Raw genomic sequence first — 26,650 nt, 5'->3', positions numbered from 1 at the left:
GAACTACAAGGTCGTAACGAGAGTTAAACCAACCCCGAAACCCCTTATGGACTCTAGAGAACAGATTTGAACACACAGTCAGTTGTCTGTGTGTGCTGTGAACTGCAGAGAGCGCACGCGCGCCACGTCCGGCCACCTTCACGTGCTGCCATGGCAACAGTGCGTTCACGCTTTCTATTATTTCTAAATCAATCAATAAATATTTCAAAGCTCACACGCACCTTAACACCTCCATAGCACGTATAACAGAAAACAATAACCTATCATTTTAGGTCAGAGTGAGATAAAAATAAAATAAAACAAAATAAAATTGAGGAGCATTGATTACAAAACGTAACGTGAAGCATCCCGCGCATGCGTACTAACTCCAATATTACCAAGCGGATGACGTCCAGCTGTCAGCTGAAAAGAGCGCACACTCAATATTCACCCATTAGTGTGAAACTACAGCTTGTCCTGTCATTATATCTACATGAACCCCCTCAGAAACCTTTTTTGTTTTGAATTTATTTAACGTTTTTGGTATTACCCTGGGTATACAGTGCGTCTGGGGCCAAAACGAGACAAAAAAAACAGAAGTGAGGGACGACGTGCGGCGCGTGGGAGTGTCAATCCGAAGCCCCGTTAGCATAGCACGCCTCTTGTGTTTTGACTTCCGTCTCTACGGCTCTGCGGGCAGAGATGTCGACTTTTTGACGCTGTCGTCTCCAGTATGGAGTTGAAAGAAAGCCGATAAAAGAAGGCAGGTGAGGTTTTGGAAGCGCTCACGGAAGATATCTGGGGACACGGGTGACGCCGAGGCTGGCTGCTGCTACTGCTGCGGGATAAGAGCTGTCTGTAGTGGGGGACACTCAGGACTGGTCCGTTATGGTCGCGTTTATCTCAAGCTTGGCCTTTAAACACGTTCACTAGCTGGGAAGGTGAAGTTTTCGCGGCGCTATTAATGCTGTCGACAGGTAAGCGTACAGGATTTTTATTTATTCCTCTAATCTCATCGCGATATTGATAGTGGGCGATGGCTTGATGATGGTTTTTTTTTTTTTTTTTTTTTTTTTAAATGAAACCTTCTGCTCAATGCATTGTCAAACCGTATGGAATTCAATGCAGCAACCTCAGCACTCCATTGTTCCTTAGTAACAGGTACATCAACATTTGGGATGTTACTCGTAGGGGGGAAAAAATACTAAAACACTTTCACAGTTTTTTTATTCTTCTGGATAACAAAAAAAAATGTGAGTGGAATACTATGAATGTAGCTAGCTAGCTATTTTATGTTTGCAAGGTGTTGAATGAGTAGAACACCTTGGTGTAAATGGTGTTAGTGTTTTATTATTATTATTATTATTATTATTATTATTATTATTATTGATTGTAAACCAATCTAGGGAATATTCCTTTTCTGCACACCTTTAAATCAGTACTCATTACTACACACACAGCCACACAGCCAGGGGTTGCAAAGGATGCATGCAGGATATACGGTCTGTGCATTACATCTCAATGCCTCTTCTGTCAACCTCAAAAGTGCAGAACAATAATAAAAAAAAAAGCTTTGTATACGCATATGAAGATGTCCAGTGTGATTTCTGATCGCCTGGCTTTCAAAACCCCATTCGAATGAACATGATCTTTTATGCTCTTCAAGCTTTTGGGGAACCGTGACCCAGAATGCCTTTGGGTTTCAAGAGACTGTCCCTGAATGGTGTCTGCGCTCATGTCGTCTCATATTGATGTTTTTATTTGCATCAACTCTGCCCGTGTTTCCCTGTAACACTAACATGGGTGTCAGGTGGCCAGCGCCAGCTGTCACTTACAGTTTAGGGCATTGTTTTCGTATGGATGTACAGTTCTATGACAGGATCAAATCTTCACCACCTGACTGCGAAAGCAGGATCAGATATGCAGGCCTTGGGGTTGCTCAAGATTTAGGAAAGTGTGGTGAAGCAGTTCTTGCTTTATCAGTTCCTCATCATCTGACCACCATCTTTTATGCTGAGAAGATTTACAGGAATGTAATGCATGCGCGTGTGTGTGTGTGTGTGAAAGCCGGTTTTGTAGTTTGCCAAATGGAAAATGAAAAAATAGTTTGCTCATACTTTAACTGCATTTTAATCATAGGCAACATTTCATTGTTGAGCAGTTCAACTTGGCTTGCTCATGCAACTGGTAAACAACTTAAGTAATCGTTGATATAAAATATTGACCTGCATGTTGCATGTGACTAGTCATGAAAGTGTTTCTTTTGTTCTTTCGGGGTTTCTTCCGTGTACTGTGGTTTCCTCCCCCAGTCCGAAGACATGTGTTGTAGGCTGATTAGCATTTCCAAATTGCCCGTAGTGTGTGAATGGGTGTGTGAGTGTGTGTGCGATTGTGCCCTGCGATGGGTTGGCACCCCGTCCAGGGTGTCTCCCGCCTTCTGCCCCGAGTTCTCTGAGATAGGCTTCAGGCTGCCCACGACACTGTGTAGGAGAAGCGTTACAGAAAATAGATGGGAGCATGACATCTTGCTTTATTTATTTTTATTTTTTATTTTCATTAAATGTTGTAGAACATCAGCAATACAAGCTATTTCCTGTTCTCGAAGCAGCTATAAACAGTTGTTCCCTCACCAGCCTCTCTTTTATTCTCTCTTTTGAAGCGTATTATCAAGATCCTGAAAAGTCCTCTGTTCTGCAGACTTTCCCGTGGTGGAAAATGTAACTAGGGTTTAAACTTCTGCCACTGGACATATTAATAAAAGTCGCCGTATAGAAAGCGCCACCATGTCAACGATTATACACTTGTCTTTGTTAAATAACATTAATCTTTTTTTTCTTTTTCTTTTTTTATGTGGAGCGTCTACCGTACAAGTCCTTCTTAATGAGCTGCTGTTATAGAAATGATTATGTATTAGAAGAAGATTATTCATTGAATTACAGCTAACACTATTGTCAGAGCTGCTCTTAGAAAACAATTAATCAGCACCTTATGACTAATCAGATTAGAGGATTCAATAATAATGGAATAAAGTGGTATAATAACATGGAATAGAGAGTTATGGGGTCAGTGGGTACTGCTTGTGCTCGCATTGTGTTCGAAACGCAATAAAGCACTGTGATGTGAGCTGATTAATTTGTCATATATGTTGCAGTCACTCAATAATAATAATAATAATAATAATAATAATAATAATAATAATTATTATTATTATTATTATTATTATTATTATAATATTTATTATATTATTATAATATATTATTATTATTATTATTATATTATTATAATAATAATTATTATAATAATAACAATAATAATAATAATAATAATAATAATAATTATTATTATTATTATTATTATTATTATTATTATTATTATTAATATAGCATATTTGAATTTCCTAACTGTACCCAGTGTACATTCAGTGTTTCCTCCCAGGCCAAGCCCCAAAATAAATACACTTGTACTGCTTAGGCTAAGCCTTCTCAATTAACAAACAAAATGATTTACAGGAAGTTATATGCGTCTCCCTGTCCCGATCGGATGAACGTTCGGTTTTCCACACTGCTTGTTTTGATTCGGCATTTACAGGGAAAGTTTCTTTTCACCTAGGAGAAATTTTATCGACAGCTGCCGTAACCAAATATTACAAGAAGTAATTTGACATCGAAGCCTCATTGACCTCACCTTTTAATTGTCCCATAACCTCAGGTGGGTTTTTTTGGTGCTCTGTGCGGCTCATTGCTTAGACACATTCGAACCCTTTAAGCAGCAGCGACACCAGCAAACAGCGTCAGCCACGTGGACATTAAACAACCAATTTGCTAAAGGGTTATGTCAAAAAGAGTGGCGGTGTTTTTCGTTATTTACAGCAGAATCATCTAAAACCCCAACATCTAGGCCATTTTTTTTGTGAGGAACTGCCAGCAAGCAGTTCCTGACCGCATAGCTGATTTTATTCCGCTCTCCTGTGCTCGCTAAACCTGAAATGCTGGATTGTTTTTCTTGGCTGTCATTTGCAGATGAGTAAGTCCTTTATTGTCTTTTGGTTTGTTTTTGTTTTTTTTGTTTTTTTTGAAGATTGGTAAATCGTGAGCAGGGAAAAATCAATATCGCCAAAGCCTAGAATCCATATTTCCCAAAGCCTATGGGCCTAGCATTTTTATAGCAGTGTATACCCACCCCCCCACACACACACACTCTTACACTCACCCACCTCTCTTTCAGCTGTGAGCTGTGTGCTTTTAGGATCTTTAGACATGAGATACGGATCTCGATGGCAGATCCTTTTTCATAAAAAAATAAAAAAATCCCTGAGCTTTAAGGCCATTTCTCACTTTTATTATTCTCCGTGAGTCATTTGAGAACACATCCCAACCCCCCAGTCTCCTTAATATGACAGATGTTCTAAGCTCATACAAACACACGCACGTACACGCACGTAAGCACATACATACACAATGCATACGGTACATGCATACATACATTGCAACAAACCGACCCACTTGCAACGGGAATTATAAAGTGTAGGATGTATGTACATTACTGTGTGGGGGGGGTGAGGGGTGGGGGGGTGTACGACGACTGGGGTTTGCCAGTACTAGAAATAGCAACGTGTGCAACAGAGCAGTGGGCGCTGGAGCCGTCAGCTGAAAGCTGTGCGTTCGTTTCCACCGTGCCCTCCTGCCTAATCCCTGCTGATAAGGCACACAAAGGACTAAATGCCGACCGGGTCCTCCAGCAGCACACACCAGCTCCTGTAACTTTTCTCACACTCACAGAGCGGGAAATATACTCAGAAAGGCTTGGTGAGTAAGTGCCACTGATTGTTAACACTGCTGATCTTCTTGTCTGTCGTCACTAGCCTAGGCTGTGATAGTTAGCTCTATAGATAGATCGATAGTGTGTTGTACTGATGACACCAGATTTCAAGTGAGTTTGTAAGTCACTTGCAAGAAGTGCACCAGTGTATAGTTTTGTACCAGGCAGTCGATGTCCACCTCGGCAAGCTGCCGTCATACCATAAGACAATTCTGCATAATGTTATCTTTCTGTAGGTTGTCCTTTTTAAAAACAAGTTTGAATGTGAAACAGACCCAAGAGCAACGGTAATGTATTCATTTCAAACGTGTGTTGGGGGTGGGTGTGATTTTCTATTAAGTTTCCAGAACAGGCTTATGATTACGTCATCGTCTTTATCAGTGGTACTTCAGAGGATCTCGTTTGCAGTATGATGAGGAGATAAGTCCTCATTATCCGTACAGAGGAGAGCTTGTGTTAATCGGACCAATGGGAAAATGCGGAGTTTAAGCAAACTCTGACCCATTCTAATCATTGTGATTAGATAGTGAGATGCTTAAATGGAACGTTCACACTGGCCCCAGGTTTGGGGTGTGGGGGGACCTTTGTAGCAATGTGGAACACCGAGAAATTGGCTACAACTGTGTGTGTGTATAAGCTAGTTAGACGTAGGGCTGGGTGATATATCGATATAATATGATGATTACGCTGAATACACTTTTCTGAGATTTTCGTTTTTTAATAATTGCGAATGAAATGGCAGTGGATGGATGCCGTTGATTTGACGTAATTGTTTTAAAAGTCAATCTGCTTTGACTTTGTAGGCATTAAACAACCGTCAAACTCAGTTTAATGTATTTTTGTTTGTTTATTTTAATCCTGTTTTGCAGACATTTTGTTAGATACACACGGTGTATCGTAGAAATGTCCTCAAGTATCGTGATATGATATTGTTGTCATATCGCCCAGCCCTATTTTTCTGTCCGTTTCACGGAGACATTTTGTTGAATCTAGTTGTAGCAGCGTGTGCGTGTGAGTGAGCGAGTTCCATCACAATGGGGTTCATCAAGGTTAGTAACGTCTTTCCTAAGACGATTCAATTACGACTCATGAAAAATGATCATTGACCTAATGACCTACTCCCAGTGCACGTTTTCCTTTCTCATTCAGTATGCTTACATGGACAACGATAATCTCATATTAACCCGATGAATACAATACTCTGATTAAGAAGCTAGCATGTAAACAGCGATAATTGATGACCTTAATCCCACTAAAGTCACACTCGAAGTAAACACAGACTGAATTAAGACGTGTGGAGTATTCCTGTTTTAGTCGCATTATCGATGTGTATTACAGACATGTACACACCTTAATCACACTATTAACGTCGTGTGAGAGTTTTCACCGCATTTTGCAACAGGACACGTTCACACACACGGCAGTGCTCAACCGTTTTACGGCAAACAAGAGAGTACGGCTGCATCTGAAACCGCGTACTTACCGACAATACGTGTATTTTGGCTAATTCGGACGCAACCCACGGCTTCAAGCAGTCGTCTATTTGCACGTACAGCATGACAAATAATTACCTGCACTTAAAGCTTTCATGAAATTAAAGATGAAAAACACCCAGAACTGTATACGGTACCATAATGAAGACGAACTGTATTTCGATACGTGAAATTCTGGAGGGACGTCGGACGCGTGGCGCAGTGATGTAATGACGTGTGCCGTTAATAGCTCTATGTTCTATAACATGTAAAATGGGAACATGAAAGGAATATTCTAAAAGCGACTCATGTAAACACCTTAATCACAATATTGTCTTAATCAGAATAAGGTCAATAATTAGATTACTGCTGTCCATGTAAATGTAGTCACTGTCATAGCTACACACCTATTTCCCATTAGTCTCAGTGTAGTTACTGAATATGTTTTATGATGGTAGTGGTATATAAGTTGTGCTCCATCATACCTGTGTATTTTTAGAGCTATGTTTGTTTAGGTTTTACCATTTCAGTTTGACGTTGTTTTCGTGTCTGCTTTACTATTTATAGTTCTGTAAACTAGTCAGGAAAAGCTTTAAAGCAGTTTATTTATTTATTTTACTGTTTTCCCTGAAACTGTAAACCTCAAACTGCCTAAACGGTCTAATAGTAACCTCTGAAAAGCAAAGCCCACTGTAGTATTTTAGGGATAATCAGCTGACTCGTTTTTTCTTGGTAACAGTTAAAGGACATTTGATCTAATCGGATAACGCACAGATGATGAAACAGTGAAGTATATGTTAAGAATATAAAGCAAGCACAATCAGCCATGGTTGAGGTTCCAAAACCTTATATATTTCGTTTTTCTTTTTTTTTTTAATAGGTTGTGAAATCTAGCACAGCAGAACACACATGGACCACAACAGGTGTCTATTATCGCCGGTTTTAATTGCTAGCATACCAGCTGTAGCGATGGGTATCACCCCGTAAACTGTAAAGAAATGACCAACATAAAAGTCGAGGAAGTGGAAAGAATGCAGTTATTTGTTGTGGAAGATATGATTAAAATAGAATGTGAGTCGTATCTAAGACACTCGTAGCCGGAGGTAAAGTTACAAAACGGTCTGGGAATTCTTCAGCTGTTTCAGGAAGTGGGTCATTTCTCCGTTGGCTGGGTGAGGAATTCACCTTCAGTGTGCAACCAAGTCATGTTTCATTCTGGTCTTCCCCACATTAAGGGTATGAAAGAAGAGCAGAAGTGTTTATGTTGAAGGAAAACCTGTGGATTTAATTTATGGGAAGGTGTGGCAAAAGCCAGAATCGGGGGGAGAACAAGCAAAACCTGTGTATTTCATCCAGTTGTCAACATAAAACTAGACTTTACGTGGTTTGTCAGCAGTGAGCCAGTACTTATGCTAAAAAAGGCACATGTTTAGTATTATTATTATTATTATTATTATTATTATTATTATTATTATTATTACCTATTATTATTCAGTGAGCCAGACTTTTAGCCTGACTACAGTACAACCATTACATTTACTCACCACTAACTAGTCCAAGTAAAAATTCTCATTTTCTCCCAACTGACAGTTAACTTTTTCAGTCCAGTGCTCTTGTCACTGTAATCCTGGTAGAAACACATGGGCCAGAGAGCATACGCCTGATCCTGAAGCTTGTGGCCAGAAAAGTGTACATATCAGATATGGATTTTGGATAACTAGGGCTGCAACTAACAATCCCCCCCCCCCCCCCCCCCCCAATAATCGATTAATCGGTCGATTAATTTTTCCGATTAATCAGTTAACCGGTGCTTTTCAAACTTTAAGGCGAGAATTTCAAACTTTACAAAGCGGAGCACGACAGCATCGCGGCCATGCTTCCGTGCTATACAAGCTCCGCTTTGTAAAGTTTTAAATGCTCTCACACCTTGACTTGGAGGGCGCACACATTTTTCCTCAGTCACTTGATGATTTCGCCTCCATCTGATAGTGACTGAGGCCATGTTGGTCATAAAAGGTAACACTGACATATGACTCTGTAAAATGAAGAAAGTCATTATCGTTGATTCCGGGTTTTCTGCTAAAGCTAGCGGCGTGACGTCACTCACGTTTGACGACATGTGCCATCGACTGGCAACCGGCTAATGCTTCCGGTTAGTAAAAAACCTTTAGTGTTACATTTGAGACGATACTACCTTTCTAAAATCCATACACTAGGCGGTGGAGTACATGGTGTAAGTGCAATAGTGCGTCATTTGGGACACAACTTTGGTCTGTACTCTGTGCAGTAAATGTTCCCCGTGCTGCGCACAGACCGACTAATCGACAATGAGATTCGTTAACAAAGATCTTCATAATCGATTAGCTGTTGCAGCTCCGGATTTAACCGTGAACACACTCTTTTTGACAGCTCTAAATCAAAGCGCCTCTTTAAATGTTTTGTGTGTGTGCTTGTAAAATTATGATTATTATTATTTATTTTTCATTCTTATGCTACGTTAAAATATGCCGTCTAGTTAGACTTCTCAACGGTTTGCCCCTTTGGACCTATTAACTAATGATTGTTTTCAGCAGGTTTCACAGAAGTGATTAACTTGATACAGATTTGCCTGCTAATCTGACAATCCCATCTGAATACTATTGATTGTTAGTGTCTGATGCTGGTATGTAATCTAATTATCTTGTATACAGTATCTGATGCCGTATTCGATGTTTTTAAGCGCGCTGTCTTGGGATATTGTCAGCATGTGAATGTCTGAACGTTCGAGCGACACATTTTGGTCCAGAAGAGCACAGTGTCGGTCTCTGAACAGAGAGCAAAGTTCACACAACCCCCCCAAACCAAACAACTACGGAGGAACGCAACAGGCCGAGCGATTTCACAAGCCAGACACACCACAAGGAGAGCAAGGCAGAGAAGAGCGAAGATAAAGTTCTCACTGGAAATTAAACAACAGAAGATGCTCAGACTTGAGGTTCATGTGGTGTAAGTTATTTTCTTTCTTGTTAGAGTAGTATCTTATTGGTTGTATGGGGACAGTAGCAACAAAATGTAAACATTGTTATTATTATTATTATTATTATTATTATTAAGAATGGTTAGGTGGCTGTTTCATTTGTTGTAGTTGTTCTTTCCACGAGTTAAAATTTTTTTCCGTTCTGGTGTTTGCCTCCGTTTGTTGAAATTATGCTGGTCGTGATAAAAGCATGTCATTTTACTCAGAAGTTATGTGATGTCACTCAGTTTTTCTCGCACATCACATGTTTTGTTTAAATTTTCTCAAAAAAAAACAAACAAACCCAAAAAAGATGCACGCTGCTTCAGTGAGAGGAAACGGAAAACGATCTCCCTTTGGAGTTTTTGATGGTTCTGTAGAGTAGAAGTAATGCTCTCGGTGCGTTGTTAATCCTGGATGATTATCGATTTCCCTCTGTAAACTGCAGGTCACCGTACGTGTTTAACAAAAAGCCTGTAATAAAATCCAGTTCCTGCATTTTACACTTCCCGTTGCCTCAGCAGAGGAAAAACCATCATTAAGGACAGTTCTCACCCTGGCTTTGATCTGTTCAATCTGTTGCCCTCAGGGAGCCGTTACAGGTGCATCAAAACAAGGACTAGTAGATTTAAGAATAGTTTCTTCCCGAAAGCTATTACCATGATAAACAAACACACGTACTGAGACCACAGCATATGTATATAGTGTCTCAAAACTGTGCATTTCATAGTACCTCCCCCATCCACCCCAATATCTATCTTGCATATATTGTATATCTTGTTTATTTATTTTGTTTATTTATCTTGTTTATTTATCTGTGTATTATCTGTTTATTCTTCTTGTGTATTGAATGTACATGTTTGCACGGAACAAAAAGGAGTGGCTCTTAATTTCATTGTACATATGTATAGTGACAAGGCATAAAAAGGCATTCATTCATCCATTCTCTCTCTTAGTCTGAGGAACCGAGAGCCGTAACATGGAGCTAGGTTTCGTTCAACTTTCCCCGCAATTTGGAAAGATATTTAGACTCAAAGCATCATTGCACTTCTGTGGATCTGGCTCAAAATACTTTTTCGCCTTAATATGCCAAGGTTCATAAATCAGCTGGTTACTTAAAAGGCGTCTTCATTGGTGGTGATTGGTCCATGAAGTAGAGTTGTAGGGTTTACTTTCCAAAAAAAAAAAAACCCAGCTTGTTATGGGTATTATATTTTTATTTTTATTTTTTTTTTTTTTAAACGATTGTGTATTCATGTCGCGTGGTGGTGGTGGTATTTATTTATTTATTTATTTATTTTTCTTATTTCCTGTTTTGTAAACAGTTTATTAATGGTAATACTCTCTAACCTCCCACATTGACTCCAACACTTACCTCTTAAGTACACCACTTTAGTACTTAAGTTAATAGGTCACACAATGATTGTTCAAAAGGTTCCAGATCCCCCCCCCCCCCCCCCCCCCCCCAAGCTGTAATCCCCACTCCAGCTTTAGTTACTGTTCTCTTTAAAACTGTCCGAAACTCAGGAACTTGTCTGAGTGCTGTTTACACGGGGCCAGACTACACTGAGCCAAAGGAAGTGGAAGTTCCTGTTCTAGCCTTTTCCACTTTGCTGGGTCACGCGCAGATTTGTCAGAAAAGCTCTGACGATTTGATCTGGTATATTTAATGATTTTACATTTTTGCCCGTGTTTTTTCTTTGTTTTGAGTTCAAATGTACAGGTCACATTAAAAAAAACAAAAAATCTGAACCCTAAATACAAATCTCATTAATACAAATATCAGAAATACAGAACGTAAATCCCAGGGAAACGGAGACAGTTTCAGCATGGACTAACAAATAAAGAATTGAATTTTCTACTCAAATAGCTAGTGTTCTTCAGTGATGCTGAACACTTGATGCTTAGCGTATGCCCAGCGTGACTGTTTGGTTATGTTTTAGCCAGTTAGGCTACGGCAATGTTAGCTTGGTGGTAAAGGTTAGTAATAGGAGTTTAGCTATTTCAGTATAATATAAAAACTTTAGACGCACTTACCACATTATGGTTTATATCTACCGTTTAGATTCATTTAATTCTTTTCAGTTTAGCAAGTTCAAAACGAAGAACCCCCCCCCCCCCCCCAAGATCTTTAAATTATGATGTCTGTACGTGTCTCAAAGTATTGACGAAAAGGGTGGCAATAATTGTTGCACACCTATATTTAACGCCCTTTTTTATTTGATTTTTTTTCCATGAGAGCAGAGTATTTTATGTTTTTTTATTTATTATTTTTCATTTTTTTATAAATCACAAAAGGTTAAACAGACGTCTTTGCTCATATTTGTATATATTTGCTCATGTATGTGTGTGTATGTGTATATATATATATATATATATATATGTGTGTGTGTGTGTGTGTGTGTGTTTGTGTGTGTGTATGTATACTATATTATATACTATATTTATTTAATATTCAGATACTTTTGTCAGCTTCCAAGTTCTACAGTCATATTGTACAGCTCTGGTTTGTAAGATTGTATTACAAACTAGATCATATTCATCATGATGTTAAATTAGGGTATTGAAAATGTGTGGGGGGAAAAAAAGGCATACCTGAACTGTAGGGAGTCGCCATGGAAGTTGAAAAAGTACAATAAAAGTAATTTACAGTCAGAGCTGTTGGATTTGACAGAGATTTAGGATCATATCATTATACACCATATTAGATATGTCATATGTCAGTCATTACGTCCAGGCTTAGAAATTTTTTTATTGTGAGGTAGAGGATGTAGCAGCCTGACTAGGCAACCTGACTAGATTAGCTGGTTAGGTATAAAAGACAGGGTAAAAAATAAGCAAACAATTTAAAAAAATAAAAAATACACAGCAAAAGCAACCAGGCATTTTTTTAAATAGCTAAACATAGCCAGCTAGGTTGCTACCATCAGTCAGTCCCTCCAGGATTTTGTGATCGCGAATTTTGTGAATGCTGTCTCTGTGCTGTGTTGAACGCAGCTCTGCAAAGACAGACTACTAATGGCAGAGCTCACATAGCTGGCACGCGAAGTTTATAGATAAGCTACGTTTCAAGGCAAATACATCACACTCCGCCTCAGCCCCCTCACCCCCCCGAAAATTTCGTTTGAACTCAATAATAAATAAACACGATAACCTTGGTTATGGTGGCTTGTGATTTTCTGTACTTTATTGTTACTAAAGGGCAAAGATTCCTTGACTATGCTTCACAGACTGCTCTTTGAGAACCTTATAAACATGTATTTTGTCGTAAAGGAATGTATCTTTAACAAGTAACTCAGATTTTCACAACACGGTTGAAAACTGCCTAAATATGTTCTCCTGTTTTCAAGGCAGCAGCCTCTAAGGCTTCTCTACATTCCTGTAAAAGTGTTTGACTCCCGCTTTTGAGCGTGCATCTGTAAGCAGGTTCCTGTTTAAATCATGGCAGGAGGTGCTGTTTGGATGGCCTCCTCAGCATACCCACAGTGGCACTCTCCTCCATCTGTTTCGCCTATCTGAGTGGTTTTTCCCTCCAGTGTGAACAAGCGTGAACAAACTGGCATCAATGAGTGCTAACAGGTGGCATGGCTGAGGAATGCAGCATGGGGGCACAGGGAGCACAGGCACCTATGTTAGTATGTTACTGTACTGGAGTGGGAGGGGCTACAACAAGGTCAGCTTGCGTAGCAGCATTATTAGGCATTCTTTTAGTTGTTAAGCTCCCTATTTCATTCTGTGTTGTTTGGCTGCGTAACCCTTAGTGGAAGAATAAAGAATCTATGTATATCTGTCTATGTAATGTAAATATAGTATGTATAGTAGTATTTTTTAAATGGCATTTTGTCATAGGATTAATATTTTTACGTTTACTTGTCTCTTTATAGTATCATAAAAAGAGTTAAATTTATTTCTGCATACACTCACTGAGTAGTTAATTAGGACCTCTATACTAATACTGGGTAGGGCCTCGCTTTGCTCTCAAAACAGCCTCGATTCTTAGTGGCATGGATTGCACAAGATTTTGGAAACAGTCCTTTGAGATTCCGGACCATGTTGACATGATTGCATCACGCACTTCCTGCAGATTTTTCTGGCGCACTTTCATACTGCGAATCTCTCGTTCTACCACATTGGATTCGGATCCGGTGAATGGGAAGGCCAATGAAGAACACTGAACTCATTGTTGTGTTAATGAAAAACAGTTTGAGGCGACTTTTGCTTTGTGACATGCTGCGTTATCGTGCTGGGAGTAGCCATTAGAAGATGGGTAAATTGTGGCTATGAAGGGATGCACATGGTCAGCCCAGAATGGGACAAGAAAACATTCCCCACACCATTAAACCACCTCCACCAGCCTGGACTGTTGATGCAAGGCAGGTTGGGCCCATGGATTCTTCAAGATTCATCAGACAAGGCTATGTTTTTCCAGTCTTTAACTGTCCATTTTTGGTGCGCCTGTGCCCACTGCGGCCTCAGCTTTCTGTTTTTGGCTGACAGAAGTGGAACCCGACCTGGTCTCCGGCTGTTGTAGCCCATCTGCCTCAAGGTTTGATGTGTTGTGCATTCTGAGTTGCATTCACAATTGTATAAGTGGTTAATAGTTACTGTAGCCTTTTTGTCAGCTTGAACCAGTCTGGCCAATCTCTGTTGATCTCTCTCCTCAACAAGTTTCATTCATTATTCTTGCTTGTCACCTTCTGACCAAGGCTTGCTCCAGTAGTGGAGCTGACTCACAGTAACAGAGTCAGTGAAACATTTTAAATGGTCTGAATATATATAAAATTAGTGTGTTTGAGGCCTAGCTTTAAGCATAAAGCCGTTCAAGGAATGAGCTGGAGCTCAAGTAGGTTTAGATCTACACTGTTCTTTGAAAGGTTGTTTTAATTTTGAAAAGTTTCACAATTCGGCTGTGCTTTTGTAGTTCGTAATACTATAATAAGATATAAGTGGATTGCATGTCTATTTTTTTTTTTTTGACAAAATTTGTTTGACAGTCATTGTGCATCATAAAATTATCATCGTAATTTATCAGCTAGCTCCTATGTAGCCTCATTCAGAACACAGAGTGCTCGGACAGCTACCCTTAAGAGTAGACAATGTCAAGCTAAATGTTAAGGTCTGATTTACAGTGGGAAAGTAGGAACACAGGAATGTCTGTGAAAGAGCACAGACACAGGTTTGAACTCACCAAGAATATTGCTCTTTCAGAAGCACAGATCTCTAGCCATGGCATCGCAGATCTCTAACTCGCAGCCAAAATAATTGTCTAGTCAGAATATGAACTTTGGCTGCACAAATATAGCTACGTTTTTAAAGTTTTTACCATAAAAGGATGAAACAAAATCGAAAGATAATTGGTTTGGCTTGTGCAAGTATGCACTTGTGCAAGTATACACAAGTATTATAGAAAATTATGAGCTGGGAAAGATGAACAGTTTGGCACTTTTTGATAGCACACTCCATAAATAAATGTATTTATTTATTTATTTAATTCCCCCCAACATTTAATGTGAAATTGCTGACTGCAAGGTCTAAATTAAGAATTACACAGTGTAGCGAGTTGTTATGCCAGTGCTCCCCACACCTTGTGTAACTGCTAATGGTATTGTGTTGTAACCTATTAGTCTTTAAAAAGCATTGAAGCATTGAAGCATTTTGCTGTGCTGTGTACCTGCATGTCAACTTGGTAAGTATGCAGTTGTTGGAAGTACCGTGACCATGTGGGGCTTCATTGTTTGGAGTGCTGAAGTAAAGACATTGGCATTCTTGCTTACTGCCAACGTAAATATAGCACCACTTACCAATTTTGAATTATTACCACTTAACTTGGCTACTAATTCATTCACGATGTTTGAAGTTTTGGCAAGGGGAAAAGGTGCTCCCTTACTGGCATATTTCATATCTGAAGTTGTAAATACCTTTTTGTTTACTCATACAATCAGTAACATCCATAGCCTGATGAGAATATGATAGTCTTAAGTTAATTATGCAGAAGTAATAAATAACGCGTATACCAGTGATGTTAGCGGTACAGTATGACTCTGGAGACAGCATCTGTTGCTAATTCTCACAGACAAGCCAGCCGCTCGGGCTCCCCTGGCCTTGGAGTGTGTTTTTTTTTCAGATAAAGTGTGCCATTCTCTTCCTTCCATTCACACATACCTGTAGCTGGTCATTTCGTACATTTCAGCTATTCTAGGAATGTGAAGGTAATCTGACTTCTGGCTATGATGAACAGCATGAAACAGTTGTATCTTGTTTTGTGCTAGATTGAGTTCTAACTTTATAACAGCTACTATAGGACCGAATCTACAACAGCTGCTCCAACTCAGAGACTCAGTATCAGAACCACTGTTAGCGGTTTTACATTCTGTGTCCTAAATGTTCAGGATATAAATAAATATAACATTCATATATAATCATAATATTCATGATAAATAATGCACAACACTTGTAACACTTTTTACATAACGAATTTAATAATCCACATCTGCATGAACTAATGTTTATTCCATCCATCAGTTGAAATAGGTATATTGGCAGCCAGAATAAAACAATACCTTATTTAGTAAGTTTGCGGCACTGGGGCAAAATGCACGAGTGAGACTGAATAGTGAGTTCCAGTATTTACACCTGGAGACCCAGAGTTAAGTTCTTTATCAAATTTAGTTAGATGTTGTATAGGGGTGTAGCGAAACAATTTCAACACAATACATTCTCAATACAGTGAAAATAAGCATTGCTTGAATAATGATAATGAGTGTTTATAGATCACATGTACGTTACATCGTATACGTTAAATTCTTTTCTTCGCATATCCCAGCATATCAGGAAGCTGGGGTCAGAGAGCATTTTCAGCCATGATACAGCGCCCCTGGAGCAGAAAGGGTTAAGGGCCCTGCTCAAGGGCCCAGCAGTGGTAGCTTGGCAGTGCTGGGGCTTGAACCCCCGACCTTCCGATCAGTAACCCAGAGCCTTAACCGCCTTAATCTTAAAAGATTGTGTATAGTGTTTATGTGAACAATTCAGCAGTGTATAACGAGACAAAAGCTGCATATTAGAATGTAACAATTTTATTTTATTTTATTTTTTTATGTCTAGCTGTTACTGGCATGACTCACAGTGTGGCCTGTGTGAAGCACGAGGCTTTTCTTGTTCTCTCAGAGTCACGCAGCTCTGTGTACTCCCTGAATCCAGTGTTCTCCACTACTGAACATGAATTTCCCAATCGCCACTGTGATCTCTTCAGCCAGGACTGAATCAGCGAGGGAAGGCTGCCTACACATAGCAGAGTTTGCTGTGTGTGTGTGTGTGTGTGTGTGTGCGTGCACATGCACCATATTAGCTGTATGTTTACGGTATTCATGCCAGTGTGTTGCTCAACTGCTCAACATGGGAGCTAGTGCATTAGTAAACTAGTATACTGTTGTATTGTCTCGTGATAATAGTGCGTAGGTTTTTGTTTTTATTTTTATTTTTTAAATCCCTGTAGCCTCTGCTGATTCAGGATTAAAAGGGAGCTGCTTTTTTCAGAGGAGGGCGTGTACTTTTATTATGCTTTTATTATTGTCTGGTGAAAGTATTGTTCGATCTGCATATGTATTGAATTGAGAGCGTTGTATCGAAAGAAACAATACAACATATCGTATCATTAAAGCCTTAATGCTGTAATTTATTTCATACTAATTTGGATTTAGTTTTAGCCACACTAAAGACTGAATAAAACTAGCTAATGCTGGTGTATTTAGTAAACATTTAGACTTAACTTGTTGCATTGCTAATGTTACTTGAGAGTTATTAATGCTGAAATTTGGAGCTTGTTCATGTTCACCAATGCAGTAACAGAAGCCTTGAATAGGAGGTTTCAGAATCAAATTCACCATACTTGCCAAATGGTACTATTAGGTCCGCACAACCTGGTCGCCCATAAGGTTCCACTCTAAGCAGCACATCCGACCACTAACGATTCCCACTGAGCAGCTAAAAACATCCAACTTTGGGCAGCACCTGCATATGATCATTGGGTCCTCATGACAGTGTTGCAAGGAAACAATTGATAGGAAACAAGGAATTAAGTTCATTTAGAACCCTTTGTTTTGACCTCACAGTTCTACTCAACTCCTTATGGTGGTTTTCAACCAGTTCTTGACTGGTTCTTAATATGCCCTCCCTTTTCATATGCTAAACTATTCAGATATAGTTCAAGCATGCAACCACAGGACTGGTTCACATCATTGGACTGTGCAGTGCTTATTTTCCTGCCTCCATCACCTGAGATCCCACGTGCTTTCGAAGGTATGCATTCCAAAGCTGAAATCTTTGGTCTCTCTAGCAATGGGTATTTTTGCCGAGCACCCATTCTGTCCATTTTTTGTGTGTGTGTGTGTTCCCCGAACCAAGGAGCAGGCCTTTTGGGAACTCAATACAGCACAAGGTCTCATGGTGAACTCTCTAACATTGAAGCAGGCCACACGATTCACCGGCATGAGGTTAGATTTACTCTTTATTTTTGCCAAACCCGGCAGCCCAATTTTTGGCAAATGATGCTTACCAATATGCTGTGTGTGCTACCGGCTTCTGCTGAGGATGCTAGGATTGATGATGGCAGTCACAAGAGTAATTCCCCTAAGAATGCTGAAGCTACAGGCATTTCAGACACACCACAAATGGACTTAGTGAGAGGGACCCATGTGGAGATGCGGAAGTCTTTTCTAATGAAAGGGTCTTCCCGTACAGGATGGCAAGCAGAAATGCTAACTTTTTTTCAGCAACTGCCAGACAAGTTTCTATGTGAAAGGTATATTTGGCTGCCATATTAGTAAACCTCAGCACTATGAATGGCATCTCTTTGTGGTCTCATAAACCTTTTACAGTGTTTTTGAAAGGGGCATATGTTTCCGTACAAGCTTGGCATGGGATCTCCCCTTGTGCCGGAGTCTCCTAAGGCCCCTACTTATGTCGTGGAGATTAGACAACACTCGCAGACTCGTCCTCTGAAAGTAAAAAAAAAAAAAAAAAAAAAAAGGTTAAGAATAGAATAATGAGAGCGCTCTAAAGTGCTTGTGCTGAACCACTACTATATATATGAAACGCAGAGCATGACGCACTTCTGTGTACCAATAAGAAGCAGTTTGAGGCAGTTCAGACAGGCTTTGTTTTAGGGTCTTAGAAGATGTGCAGACGAACCTTGAACCGAAGAACATGTTTGTGTCTCTGTAAGCAGATAAACATTCTGTACTGATCTCAGTGACATGATATGGCCTTAATTATTACAAAGTAAAAATGAATAATTTCCCTCACATTTCCCCCATTTTATCATTACAAAATATGATAACTAAAATTAACAGAGAAATTAGTATGCTGTGAGTACATCAGAACTTCAGAATCCTTTCAAGGTTCAACTGAACTCATCATGAAATAGACATAATGAATGCGCTAAGGCTGTTTTTGCAGATGTAAAGTATCCTGTAGTCAAGCAAGCTCATTTTAGAGTGAAATGTGAGTCGTCATGATCAAAGGAATATTTAGAATAGGTGTGAAATGGATGTCAATGAGTCGTCATCGTCGCTGGGAGGATCTGATACCCAGTCAGGTTTAGGATACAAGTCAGATTGGTCATCATAGGGATCATACTCAGTCTTTGTCAACATCAGCGTTTGGTCATTAGTGATTTCAACGAGAGTGAGAGACTGCTCCGAACGAGAGAAACAGTACCAGGCAAAATGAGCAAGACAAGAAGTATTATTGCACCTATTGGTAGACAGACAGTTAATATTCGCGAGCCCCATCCCCCGAGCACTGAGTTCAGCCAATCAAGCCCCATCTCGCTAGTCTGCGGAGGGTTGCGTATCGCAGACCGCCTGTGCTCAATGATGGAATAACCATTATGTGTCTGCGTGACGAGGGGACGTGTGACGTTGTGTGGGTAGCACTGTTGGCAATGATTCTTCTGATGAAAGGCGATACAGAACGGTTTACAGAGGCGGCCAATATACTGGCATACGGGCTTTTAACTACTAATTGTCGTCCAATCTGCAGCAATAGTCTACTAAAGAACTTTTCGGGCTTATGTGGGACCTATAGAAATCATGTCACCTTAGGCACATAGTCCCGTCACCACAATCAGATAAATACCAAATTTGGGTACAAGTGTGTGCATCAAGCACTCTTTCTGCTGCAACGATGTGATTGGCATGATTGAACATTAAGTTTTCCACCCAATAAATTTCAATATCGCACTTTGGTTTATCTTTCCAGCTTAAGGGTCGACCCCTGGACCCCCAGTGTTATCGGGAACGGTCCCAGTGATTTGTGAATTTATTTCTGTGACAGGGCTTACTAACAGATACCACCTATCTGTTAAGAGAAGAACTAACACTAATTTGTTAGTGTGTGCATCACATTTGCATACTGCAATAGTTTTGGGGAGTAGGACTGCGTCCAGCAGCTCAGAGACTAGTTTGTGGTGGGCTATGTATGTTTCTGAACTCATCAGGAAGTTCCTGTGTTTCCAAATTGTCCCCAAATCATGTACTATCTCAAAGGCATATCTACTGTCTGTGTAGATATTTACTGACTGTCCCTCAGCATGTCTTCATGCCTCTATGAGGGAATACAGTCTCGCTGCTTGTGCTGAAAGGTTTGAAGGGAGACTTCCTGACACGATCGTCTCGTGTGTGGTTACTACTGCATAGTCCACTCGATTTTTACCTGTCTGGGTCACGTGATGCAGACCCGTCCACAAAAAGGATCAAATCTGGGTTTTCCAATGGGACATCCTTCAGGTCGACTCTAGGGGAGCAGAGTTCATTAGTTAGTACGACACAGTCGTGTAGTTCCCTGTCTCCCTCTGTTGGAAGAAGAGTAGCAGGGTTAAGGACAGTACATCATTTTATAGTGACATTCGGCATGTCTTGTAGTATAGTGTTATGGTGCAGCCACCGTTGGGTGGACAGGTATGAGGTTCAAGCATGAGTAATGACACTTCACGTGGAACCAGAAGGGTCCATTCTGAGTAACCTACCAGGTCTCTGGATGCCACCACAGCTTTCTCAGCTGCTGCTACTGCACGGACACACAGGGGAAACTCTACAGCGACTCGATCCAACTTACCTGAGGATGAGCTGTCCAACCTGTCGCATATGCCATCTCTCCGAGTGGTGCTTCTAGACTGGAATAATTTAGAATGAAAGTTCTGCGATACGAACACATACCTAGGGTAGAGAGAACTTGTTTCTTCATCAGAGGCTTGGAAATCTTCTGGACTGCATATACCCTGTCAGCTGAGAGTTTCTTTCCCTTTGTCATGTCATGTCATGATCCATGAGACTCATTTCTTGCTGCACATACTGTAATTTGGAGAGACTGGCTTTGTGGACTTCTTTGGCAAGATGCTGCAGCAATTTTATAGTGCCAGTTTCACACTGTGCCCTGGAGAAAGTGGTAGAGGTGCTAAGCTGTCCTTTAGCATTTGGTTGTATGTAAATTAGTAACTCTCAATACCCTTAACACAAGCGAGTGAAAGTGTAAGGACGTCCGTCAAATGTGAATGCAAACCGAAACTGTCTTTATCAAGACATATACTGAAAAATGCATTAGCTAAATCTACAACTGAAAACCATTCACTATTTGCTGGAACCTGGCTTAATATAGTGTAAGAATTTGGCACGCCTGGACCGCTCTGTTTGACTGCTGCATAAACCGCTTGCAAATCTTGTACAAATCTCCATTCATCAGGTTGTAGGGTTTTTTCTTGCTTCTCTCACTGGAATATTGGGGTGCGCACCGGTGAATCTGAACAGGGAACAATGACCCCTCCCTTCAATAATGAATTGAAGTCTGGTCTAATGCCCTCAATTGCTTCTGATTTAAGAGGGTATTGAGATTGTCTGGGCATAAAGTCAGATTTGGGCGTGATCACGACTGGTGGTGCACTTCTAATCAGGCCTACGTCATGTTTCCCTTGTGTCCAAAGGCCGAGTGGCACCTTATTCAATTGTGGGTGTATCTCTAGGCATGTGGGGGGCTTGTCCCAAGGTTCAGAAACATTCCCTTCTCATGACAAATAACATCCCGGTTAACCTTGCACATATCCAGAAAGAATTTTTATAAACTCCCAGTGTCGGACTGTACCATATGTTGGAGGTGTGTTTCTGTTCCCAATCTGTGATTTTCCCACTCTCACATAACCTGACCCATGGTCCCACGTCTTTCTACTGTTTGTTCTTTATTTTGGCTAATGAGACCTGAGACGCTGATTCTGAGACAAAAAATACACGCAACTGCATGTCACTCAATTTGACGGAACATGCACAGAATTTGTCACACCAATATAGTTCCTTTAGGTACAGCTCTTCGCTTTCTGGGATATCGATAAACCATTCTTTCTCAAAATTAAATTCTCTTCCTTCATGCATTTGCGCTGTGCGATGAAGGGCAGAGGACAGCATAAAATCGACATAGTTGTCCTTCATCTTATGATGTGCCAACGTCAACAAATGAGCACAGGCTGTAGGCTTGTGATGCTTGGACCATCGATAAATACAGAGCTCTGTTTCTTTAACAAGTTTAACGAGTTCCCATCAGATCAGATGAGTCATCAGTTATTATTACTCCAAGGTGAGGACATCAAATTTAAGTGTAAAACACACATTAAGTCCCTGCCCAGTAGATTGACTGGACATGAAGACGAAATTAGGCATTAGTGGGTTATTCTTTTCCCATTTTCACATTCACAAGCTAGCAGTTAGAGAAACGTTCTAATACTGAATGTCCCGTCACGCCCATGGAGTGCAGTGGCCGTGAACTCATCTTTGGGGATTCTTTTAATTCGCAGTGTTTTATTACTGAATATGTTGCTCCTGAGTCTATCAAAAATGTGACACTTTGCCCATTAATTACAAGAGATATACGTGGTAACTGTGTGAAAGGAGAGGTGCTGTATTTTAAAAGGTTAAGGGTCATGACAGGTTCAGACATTTGTGAACTGTCAGTCTGACTAATGTTGGATGTGCGTGTGTGCATATATTCCTGTTCTTTGTGAGCTGACTGATAGTTTGGGTGTCTGATGTCACCTCTTCTGTTCCCAGGTGCATCCCCCTTCCCTTAAGTCCGCCCGTTAGTTCGCTTCTGCTCTGGACAGTCTCTTGCAAAATGTCCAACTTTTCCGCAGATAAAACATGTGAAGTTGTATCAGATTGCCACCTGGCCTTCCTCGTCAGTGTCCTTTTGGTTTTCCTCTCCATCTTTCTTTCCTTTGCCTCTCGTAGGAGCTTCTCCACGTGGATTGTATATTATTCTACCAGTGTCCATGGTAATGCGTTGACGTTTTACGAGGGCAACGATCTCTGGTTTCATACCATTCATGAAGCTGTTTCTGAGATGTGCTTCCCATGCCGTGACTTCGGCTGCTTATCCATCTGCCAGTGCTACTGGTCTTAATTTGCATCATGGACTTCAGTGAGACGAGATAGATACTGGGACACAATCTCTGAATCTTGCTACTTGCACTTTGCTATTTTTGTCATGGCCATTTGCACAGGAAATGTGTTTGTCAGCCTCTGCTGGAGCACCGTGATTTGTGCTCTGTACCTTGTGTTGACTCCATCGTCCCACTGTGGGTTGATCAGGCGGAAATCGTTCTTTGGGAATTAACATGAAACCTTGACCAGGTCCATGCCAAGTTTCGCCATGAGCAGTCGTCGTAGTTCATGAGTGATGGGTCTGAATTCTCTGCAGAATATCTGAAGTTCATCCCCAAACTTTCGTCCTCCTACTTCACGGAGCGCCAGCAGATGCGTCATGTTACTCCTGATGTCCTCCAATGTCCAGGGTCTGTGAACTAGCATAGGGCCTCCTTCTCTGGCCACTTATAGCACCGGGGCATTTACCACGGCGTGTCCCTTCTCTGTCTGATTTTGTTGGTCTGAATCCCTCAGGCAGCCATGTTGTTGGTTCCTTCACTTGGGATCTCGTGTGTAACGCCACCGGTGAAGTTAGGACGGCTGGCACATAGTTCGGTTGGGGTTGTGGCTCAGTTCTGACAGGTTCGGATAGAGTGGCGTAGGCTGGGCCGCTTCATCGTGAGGAGGTGCCTCTGAAACGGCAGGTTCCTCCCTCCTTACTGGCTGTGGGCGTCGTGGTGGGGCGACGATCCAGGTCGGGATTGGCTTTCTGCAATTTAGCACACTGAGAAACAGATGAGGGCCCTGCCTGACATTTTTTCTCTCTATGTGCCTCGCTCTGCCATTCAGCAAATGCCTTCCAGTCTGCTAAAAGCTGCACTTCGCTCTTTGTTTTAGAGGTCTCTCTCTCTCCCTCTCTCTCTCTCTCTCTCTCTCTCTCTCTCTCTCTCTCCCCCCTTTGTCTCTAAATTAAGTTTCAGTTGTTCTAACTGTCTGAGGCTAAAACTACCTTTTTCAGGGAAAGCACATTCTTTAACCCATACATCATACTGGTTCAAACAGCCTTCCCCATAATTCACACACATAAATGTGATATTAGGATCAACATATGAGCACCCTGTACATACCATAGCATGTGTCTCAGGATGTGCTTTGCTCCATGTTTTTCCCATATTATTATTTATTTATTTATTTTACAGCTTCTATAACTTTTTTTCAAAATTTTAATCAATTGAATGTGCTATGAAAATCAAGTGAATATGCATTCTCTCGCACAGACAGAAAAGGTTCAAAATGTGTGCCAAATCTCTAGACATTCAATTAATCATATAACCTGTAGGTTCAATAGAGCAAACCTTAAGAATGTAAAAGAGTTTACCTGTGAGGGCAAGGCCACGTACAGCAATTTGGTGGGGCTTACAGTTTTCTCTACCCTTCTTTTAAAAAAAAAAAAAAAAAAAAAAAAAAAAAAAAAAAAAAAAAAATTTTTATCTCAGTAAAATTTACTTGCGCGTTAAATTTGCCACATGTATCATGTACCGCTGATATGATGGAATGAGTCACCGGGGCATGCCACTTGATGATAACCCACCGCAAAAATACTGCGCCTCTTGCGCTTCTTAATTAAGTACTCTCTTTACTTATTTATTGCTCGAACCGGACTCTTCCGGTTGGCAAATATTTTTACCGTTATTCTCTCTCTCTCTCTCTCTCTCTCTCTCTCTCTCTCTCTCTCTCTCTATCCGTCGGTATAAATCTTAGTTTTGAAGCTGTGATCTAAAAAACGCCAATATCTCTGCCGTTGCAGAGGCAAAGTTCCTGGAACTCCTTATAAGAAATCGCTCCATGTAATACTTCCCTCAATGTAATACACACATTTCTTATATCATTGACTCCCTTCCATACAGACAGAAATACGCTATGACTTCATAAAATTCAAATTCTAAATCACTGACTCCCTTCCACACAGACAGCAACACACAATGACTTCATAAGATTCTAATTCTAAATTATAAATTCTTGAAGATTCCTACCAGTCAGTGGTAAGGCTGCATCGGGCTTTTGCTCTTCACAACAAACGGCAAACTGTCTGCGTGTCAACTCGGGCTTCAGGGTGAAACTTTTCTACGAGCCTCCTCCTGTTTGCTTGTTGTCCAGAAAAGCTGGAAAGACTCACGCAGCCCAGCCAGGAGACACCAAATTGTTGTGGAAATTAGGCAACACTCGCAGACTCGTCCTCTGAAGGTAAAAAGGTTTATTACAGTAAGATGGTTAATACTGGATAGAATAAAGCAGGATATATATATATATATATATATATATATATATATATATATATATATATATATATATATATATATATATATATATATATATATATATAAAATATGAAACGCAGAGCATGACACACTTCTGTGTACCAATAAGAAGCAGTTTGAGGCAGTTCAAACAGGCTTTGTTTTAGGGTCTTAGAAGATGTGCAGACGAACCTTGAACAGAAGAACATGTTTGTGTCTCTGTAAGCAGATAAACATTCTGTACTGATCTCAGTGACATGACATGGCCTTCTTAGGCGTTACCCTCAGATGAACAGAAACAAAATTATTACAAATTAATAATGAATAATTTCATTCACACTTACAAGCCTATTTAACCTTTAAAATAACCGTGACACACAAATCATATTTAACTGAAAGCCTTGCTCCATCACGCAACAACCTCCCCATTTTCACAGCATTTTTCCTTGTGCGTGTATTTTTCTTTTTCGTTGTTCATCTGTTATATTTATTAAAAGGTCTAAATAATACCTGCTGCACGATCATGGGCAGACCTTTGCAAAGTAGTGTCCTGTGCTGTTTTTCACACTCTTCTAACATGTAAAAAAGGAATTTCCAAAGTCTGTGTATGTAAACTGTATTGCATTCCTAATGTAAAATGAATGTCATCTGCAAATAACTTCATCTACAGTACACACGAGCACATCTTTTGAGGTAAGCAAAAATAGTGCGCCTTTTTATTTGCATGTTTGCCTTAAAGCTGCTGGATCTAAGATTTTGAAATTCTGCTGGGAAAATGCTCTTTCAAGCTACTTGTGGAAGAACATTTCGTAACGTCATTGTGTGGCGTCATTCTCCGCCGCACAGATTAATCTCACGGCTGCAGGTGCACATATTCAGGGCTGTGTCCCAAACCACGTAATGTAACCGCTATTGAGTATGCCTAAATAGTAATAACGCCTATGGTGTACTGACAAAATTTTTGGTATGGTAGTATGTGGTTTAATACGTGGCCCAAGTATTCACAACTCCTGAGGATATAATAAATCCTATATTAGATTTCTTCATTATTACAGAATCATATTGAGAATAAAACAAATACTTAAAAAGTGGGACAATCACAGTTATCGGGTGAAAGCTCAAAACCTCTGTCTCTCAGTTGTAATCTCACAGCACAGTGTTGTGTAGGTTTGCATCTATTTGCCTCGACCATCAGTGAGGCTAGTAGACGCCCAGTCACTGCTGATCTTCGTGTTTTTTATTACCCAATCTCTGTTCTCAATATATTTTATTATCTAATCTATATATTTTGTTCTCCACCCTGGCACACATGTTCAGCGCAAGCCAGATAGCATTAACATGCTAGCCAAAACACAGAGCAATCAATATGTAACACACCAAGGCCGAGCAGACACCTGGTATAACAGAGTTTGAAATACAAAAATAGAGAGAAACGTACAAAGCCCACCTGTTCGTGAATAGCAACTATTTAATGATACAAATTCCACAATGAGGATAAGTAAATGTGAGGAATGTGTATCATTCACTAGCTTCCCACCAAGTACAGAACAAATAAATGCGTTACCTCACTCCACTCTAAGATCCCTCTTATAATAATAATAATAATAATTTCTCCTTTTTGCGCAGACATGTGCCAGGTTTCGGTTTGACTCCTCTGGGATTCTTTTTGAGATCTGATTCCACCAT

General features: G+C 40.3%; 1 protein-coding gene across 4 annotated transcripts in view; it reads left to right on the top strand.

Moving 5' to 3' along the window:
* The first annotated feature begins 373 nt into the window (after positions 1-373).
* mib2 (MIB E3 ubiquitin protein ligase 2) overlaps positions 374-26,650 on the top strand; it is a 91,653-nt gene continuing 65,376 nt past the window's right edge. The window contains exon 1 of one of the 4 annotated variants that reach the window (XM_017468433.3): positions 374-956. In XM_017468433.3, the coding sequence (XP_017323922.1) occupies positions 944-956 (13 nt within the window). In that variant the 5' untranslated portion in view covers positions 374-943. Of the gene's footprint in view, positions 957-4,617; positions 4,785-9,084; positions 9,255-24,175; positions 24,912-26,650 lie in introns of those variants that run through there. The other 3 variants (XM_053680173.1, XM_017468434.3, XM_053680172.1) reach the window with 3 other exon arrangements.

Source organism: Ictalurus punctatus, chromosome 5, assembly GCF_001660625.3.
Source record: "Ictalurus punctatus breed USDA103 chromosome 5, Coco_2.0, whole genome shotgun sequence".
NCBI lineage: Eukaryota > Metazoa > Chordata > Actinopteri > Siluriformes > Ictaluridae > Ictalurus > Ictalurus punctatus.
This window is presented reverse-complemented; position numbering and strand designations above follow the sequence as displayed.